The 6,848-nt window shown below is 32.4% G+C and overlaps 2 protein-coding genes across 2 annotated transcripts in view; one reads left to right on the top strand and one right to left on the bottom strand.

Annotated features, from left to right (window-relative positions):
- Positions 1 to 2,867, bottom strand: part of LOC116001382 (probable magnesium transporter NIPA2) — a 5,143-nt gene extending 2,276 nt beyond the window's left edge. Inside the window, exons 1-5 of the mRNA XM_031241265.1 lie at positions 2,741 to 2,867; positions 2,002 to 2,058; positions 1,771 to 1,861; positions 292 to 452; positions 48 to 175 (exon numbers count right to left, since the gene is read on the bottom strand). Of these exons, the coding sequence (XP_031097125.1) occupies positions 48 to 175; positions 292 to 452; positions 1,771 to 1,861; positions 2,002 to 2,058; positions 2,741 to 2,867 (564 nt within the window). The remainder of the gene's footprint in view (positions 1 to 47; positions 176 to 291; positions 453 to 1,770; positions 1,862 to 2,001; positions 2,059 to 2,740) is intronic.
- Positions 2,868 to 6,356: 3,489 nt separating this feature from the next.
- LOC116001552 (chaperone protein dnaJ 20, chloroplastic-like) overlaps positions 6,357 to 6,848 on the top strand; it is a 3,706-nt gene continuing 3,214 nt past the window's right edge. The window contains exon 1 of the mRNA XM_031241433.1: positions 6,357 to 6,833. Coding sequence (XP_031097293.1) covers positions 6,425 to 6,833 — 409 coding nt within the window. The 5' untranslated portion in view covers positions 6,357 to 6,424. The remainder of the gene's footprint in view (positions 6,834 to 6,848) is intronic.

Raw genomic sequence — 6,848 nt, 5'->3', positions numbered from 1 at the left:
AAAAAAAAAATTTAAAAAAAAAAAAAAAAAAAAAAAAGTAATCTGACCGTGAGTGAACCGGTGAGGGAACAAATGCCAATGTAGACGATCAAATGCGACTGCCCATAACGTGGTACGAACCGGAATATGAGGAGCAAAACCAAACACACAACGAGGCAGGTGTAGATGATGAATCCTGTACGTGAGTGAGTGAGTGAGTTCCATCATTATTAATCCAATTTCGACATTATATTATAATTTAATTTAATTTGTTGAATTGAAGGATATATAGGATATGGGGTAGCTAGGTACCTGGCTGAGTTGCTAAGTGCCATACTTCCTTGACAGATTCCATTTTGCGTTCCAAAGGGGCGTGCAACACGATACTGACGGAACCGACCAAGCACAGGATACACCCTACCACACCAAATATATGTAGCCTCTCATCCAAGATAAAATGCGCTAGCAATGCACTGCACCATACCATACCATATACCATATTATATTAATAGGAAAGTGAAAGTTAGGAGATGAAACCAAGAGGGGAATGGAGCATAACTAATACTTACAATTAGAATCAGGCGAAAACAAGCATTCATGTGTGAACACAAAAATACAAAACTGCACAACATAAAATTATAATGTTGTGTATCCAATGATATGTAAACATGCATATGTCTTTAGTGCACTTTTACATATCATAAAATGTCGTACATGCATGTATGTTCTGGAGTACGTGCACTTTTATATATTATAGGGTTTGTGTATATGTTATTGAGTATATTTTACATGTCATAAGATGCACTTTGTAATTTTATGCAATAATTCTGTAGGAGATGGCATGTTCATTTTCTCTTGATCCAACCCACATACACAAAAAAAATTGCATTCTTGGTTTCTTAATTGTTTATTAGGTATAAATCTAGTTCATTTCTTTCAATTTTTATAATTTTGATCCTTTAATTGTTAAATTAATTCTAAATTCAATCCATTGGCTATTTAAGATGTCAATTCAACCCGGTCCTTCAATTAGCTAGCTAGTGAATACTATCATGACGGATGTTCAATTCATTTTTAACATATATGTAATATGATGATAATGAATATATTCGGTTAGATTTACTAAAGGTTATAACGATAAACATTATGCATTTCAAACATAATTAATATTATGATACTAATATAAACATTTTATTCATAATTTATAGTGTTATATCACGTAATAATTATTTACTTTAAACGTAATAAACATCCGGTTTGACTAATGAAAAGTGTTCAACACTTAAAAGAAAAATTAATTTCATTTGTGGTCCTAGATTTAATGTGACAGTTCACTTTTAGTCATTTTTTATTAGAACATTTTTTTTTGTCTTAGTATTATTGTGGCATGACTATTTTTGGTATTCTATCAACAAAATCGTTGAAATGCCGTTAAATATAAGGACATTTTTATCTTTTTTATACAATGTAAGTTGGCCTGCTATATTTTTTATGTTTATTTTTTGAAAAAAAAAATAATAATTGAAGACCAAAATGCCTTGCATTTAACGAAATTTAAATTATTTTGTTGATATATGTGACTAAAAATGGACATGTCACAATAATATTAGAACCAACAATGTTGTTTTGAAATACAAATATGACTAAAACTGAACTACCACATATAAATCTAGGATCAAAAATAGAATTAACTCCTTAAAACAAGTTAAGAAGTACGTTATAGTAATAAATATTAAGCATGAACCATAGATAACATAATGTAATATATTTGCGAAACAAAGGCCTATATACCTGAAAATAATACTTAAAGCTCCCAATGGAGTCACAAGTATTGCTGGGGCGTAAGCATAGGCAGCAAAATTAGCTGCCTCACCGACAATCACTACAAAATAAATGCAACGTAACGATTTGAGAATAAAGTATGATTTTAAATAAATAAATAAATAATTCAGAGAAACCGTTATTTATTCTTCATATTAAAAATTAAAAAAAAAAATAAACTAACAACAACAACAAGCTTACTCGTTAACATCCCAGCCCACCAGTAAGGTTCCAGCAAGTATGAATATCCTCCAGAACCTGATCATCACAACTCAAGCAATTGCACTATTTAGTATGTATTACACTAATTAAACAAAATAATCAAAATTTCACACCAAAAAAACAAAAGAAAATAAATTAACTTTACACCCCAGAAAAAAACCCTTAAAATAGAAAGACTACATGAGTTTTTTTTTTTTTAAGTATTTGCAAAATGTTAATCAATATCCACTATTCAAACATGAACAAATTAACATCATGGTCAACATTTTTTTTTTTAAAATTTTTGAAACAGATGGTCAACATATATTAAAGATGAAAACTAATATTATTGAAAGCATATCTTAATTACTTCGAGTCTAGATTCGAATAGTTACATATAAATTTTGATAAGTATTCAATTCAAATATGACAAATTTCAAATTAAGTATGAAAAAACATTATGATGTTTTGAGGAAGGCATTGGACCAATTTAGACCCAACTTGTCTTGAATTAGCTTGATCTTAGCCTAGAACAAGATTGACCCTATAAGAGTTAGTAGCCTAGGACTACTTTGGAATATAGCTCAAAATTTGTCTGGGTAGGTTTAAAATTGGTTCCGGCCACGTCCCAAATGATCCTGGATTATTCTTTAAGAATGTCGGGATCAAACTGAACCGTGAATATCTTTAATAATGCCAAGATTAAAGTAAATATAATTGGATGTATTATATATCTAACCTGCACGAATTCCACTTGCTCCAGCTTTCATAAGGCCTTTTTTCTTAATAATGAAGCTAGATCCAATAAAAATACTGGATGACAGAGCTAATATAAGTCCATGAACATTGTCTGATATGCTTTTCATTTAGATTGATCAAACAGTATAAAATGGAAAGGATATATAATATATTAGTTGATGGATTATAAATCTAAACCAGAGTTAGTTCCTATAGCCAAAAAACAACACCAATCGATCCCTGCATGCACAAAAACAAAGAGAAGATCAACAAAGAGCCATCTGAAAGCTTCATGTCCAGAAATGATGATAAGAGAATGAAGAGAACCTCATTGGCTTTCTTTTGCATGCATCAATATTTCTCTTACACAACTGATGAAAGAAATATTATTATGTCACAGAAAATGTGTACTATTATAGATGTCGTGTGTAGGAATGGAAACAATCAATCAAGCAAATGAATACTAAGATGTTTTGCTTATTTTTCTGTCTCTTTTCTTTGTCTTCTTCAATTCTCTCTGATCTAAAGTGAGTGGGGAGAGTTTATAGAGAGAGGAAAAAGGAAGAGAGTGAAACATGGGGTGATGCAGACAGTAAGTCTGTTACATTTGCTTCACTAGACTTGCGCAAAAACACTCCCCTCCCCACTTCCGATTCCCTCGTTTTATTGTACTCTTATCTACTACTCACTTTTCGTTCACATTTAATTTCTTTCTTAGCTTCTTCTTCTTTTTTTTGTTTTGTTTTTTATGGTTTTCCCTTTTTCTTTTCACTTTTATTCAATCTATACTATTAATTGATATTACAAATATATTTGCTAGCTTGTAAGTTGTAACAATTTAGGATACTAGTTCACGAAAAACTAATGTAACAATAGTCTGATCTACACGAAAGTTTATAAATCGATTCAGACAAAGCGGTAGGTATATATTAATAATGTCAGTAAATGACCATCGAAAGAGTTAATTCCACTAGAGGTCCCTTGTTTTTAGTGGCAATTTCAAATTTAGTCTCAAACTATCGCTTTTGCGTTTTAACATTTCAGACTATTATTTTTTGGATACTTTTAGTCTTTCTGGTGACTTTTCCTATTTTTAGTAAGAACATTTTATCTTTTCATATTTTTCTTTTGTTATTTTTTCGGTTTCAACCGGTTTAATTGGTTTAGAACTTTAGGTAACCTCTGATTTTAGTAATTATATTTTTCAACCGATTTTTAGTAAAGTCTTAAACTAATAATACTCCAATACGGTAACACCGCCTGAGATAATGAAGACATCAAGTTGTTTCAATCCCTTTTCACTTTAATTTTACATGTGTTTGCTCCCTGTTGGAGTATTATTGTTTGGTTTAAATTGCATATATATATATTTGCATATTATGGCTCTGATAAGACAATGAAGTCATCATGTTTCTTCTTTATATTGGAAAAAAATCTATATATATTACGGTATTGATTTTAAAGATTGCTCTTATACTTTTAGTATGGTCTCATTTATTTATAAGAACGGGATCACAAAATTCTAAAAACCGGCTCTAATACATATATACATGCCTTGTAAAATAGAGAGAGATATGGAAAAAAAATCACCTTTTAATCATTAAAATCTATACAAAGATAATTTATAACAAAAATTCATCTTTTAATATGAAACAATATTAAAATTTAAAATTCACCTTTTTCAGTTTATATTTTGTTTTCAACCAAATTCTTATTGTTGCCTAGTAAGAACTAAGAAGACATCACCAATTAAATTATATCTATGTTTTGTTTTCAGAAAAATTAATGGCATCCAATATACTAAAAGAGTGGCTCATTTATACTGTTGTTTCAAATGTTATTAATCAATTTTAATATTTCAATACGGAGTATGTATGTGATAAGGTCAAAGAATAATGTGGTGAACAACAAATGTTGTGTATAAAAAAAAAAGTAAAAAATTGTAAAATGTAGTTGTGCATTTATTTAGTATAGATGTCATTTTTTTTTAATATAACAATGAAAACTCTAAATCGCACTAGAAAGACCATATATGATTATATAATAAACTCTCTATGACTTACATGGGTGAATTACTAGCTATTTTTTAATGAAGATAGTGTTCATCACTGATTGAATCGGTTGTCCGTGTCGTGATTGATAATGACTTATGATGGTAAAAGGCCAATGACTAATTAAATCCTCATCAGTTTGTTCATACCGATAACCAAAGCCGTAAGCAAGGCGGGCGAGTTATAATTGACGACAGCCAGCTACTTGCAAGTCGCATCTCAACTCGTCAGCGCCAACTTGTTATTTTTAAAGACAAATAGATAATGGATAAGATGAAAACTTGACTAAATTAAATTAAAGAGTACATTTTTTTAAAGAGTACATTTAATTTGCTGAAATTAAGAGTACTACTAGTGTATTTAAATTTTTAAAAGATTGCACTTAAACTTTCTTTCTTCTAAATTGAATCCCCAATCTCAAGTGCCCTACACATCCCGGCCCAAGACAGAGCATTGTTTACTGCGCATATGTGCTGGTGAAACTCGACTCCTGATCTTTTTTATCAAATTTCACATTTTTGAGTGTATATTGTCCAAAAAAACTGTAATTATATCAAAATGATATTGTAGTTGTGTTGAAAGGAACTGTAGTGTAGTATAAAAGAAATTGTGTTAAAAGGAAACTGAATAACAGTTTCACATATTTGAGTGTATAATATCGAATGAAACTGCAGTTATATATATATAAAAAAAACTACAATTGTGTTGAAATGTAACTGTAGAGTATATAAACTGAAAGTTAATGACGCGGAATGAATGTCGTTTCAACCGTTTTATTAATAAAAACGACGTCGTTTTGATGCATGGTCCACAGTAAAATTTGCTGATGTTGAGACCCGTAAAAAAAAAAAAAAAAAAAAAATATATATATATATATATATATATATATATATATAAAGACAAATAAATTACAACAGTTGAGGTTGCTTTTCAGTCGTTATACCATGGATCATGACTGATACTGCAGTTGTGTGGAACAGATACTGCAGTTGTGTTGAACGGATACTGCAGTTGTGTTGAAAGGAAACTGCAGTTGCGCGGACCAGAGGCCGTGTCATCCTTCTGGAACTGCAGTTGTGTTGAACGGATGAATGCCATCTGTTCCACGCAACTGTAGTTTCCTTTCAACACAACTACAGTATCTTTTCAACACAACTGTAGTATCCGTTCAACACAACTGTAGTATCAGCCATGATCATGGTCCACAATGCATTGTGGACCATGGTCCACCATATAATTTGCGGGTGCCTAAGTGTTGTCTTTCAGAACAACCATTCATATTCCTTATTTTAGCTGTCGCGGTATGAGAAATAGTAACATTGAAAACCTTTCTATTTCTATATTATTATGTTTTATAAAAATAATATTAAATAAGTCAATGTTTTCACCATATGGAATTAATTAAAAAAAATAGTAATAATTACAGACTGTATATCAACCACAGTCCACAGCATCACAACATCCCACGGCGGCCCTCATCTTGAACTCTTGAAGTGTGAACCAATCCATTTCCACGTCATATTTCCCCACAAAGTATATACACATACTTAAACCCAATAAGACAAACCATTCTTCTTCAAGAATAGAGAGATTCACAAAATCTGTAGAGAGATAGAGAGAGAGAGAGAAAAGCAATGTGTTGCAACTCCCATGGATTAACACTCTCAAGAAGCGACCCTCGCTTCTCCTACCTCTCCATAATTTCCTCTACCCGACCCGACCCGCGCCGCGCGGTGTTCTTCCCCGTTCACCTCCGGAATCCCCGCCTCCGAGTCCGGACCGGCAGAATCAAGTCCAAGCTCAACGACGCCGTTTCGGTGGCCGAGCCCAAGTCCTTCTACGACCTTCTGGGTATACCCGAGACGGGATCGCTGCTGGAGATCAAGCAGGCGTACAAGCAGTTAGCCCGGAAGTACCACCCGGATGTTTCGCCTCCGGATCGGGTCGAGGAGTACACGCAGAGGTTCATCCAGGTCCAGGAGGCTTATGAGACCCTGTCGGACCCTAGAAGGAGAGCTTTGTACGATAGGGATATGGCTAAAGGCCTCCACTTTGCCT

This window comes from Ipomoea triloba, chromosome 13 (assembly GCF_003576645.1).
Source record: "Ipomoea triloba cultivar NCNSP0323 chromosome 13, ASM357664v1".
NCBI classification, from domain to species: Eukaryota; Viridiplantae; Streptophyta; class Magnoliopsida; order Solanales; family Convolvulaceae; genus Ipomoea; species Ipomoea triloba.
The sequence above is the reverse complement of the archived record's forward strand: the minus strand, read 5'-3'. Positions and strand labels throughout refer to the sequence as shown.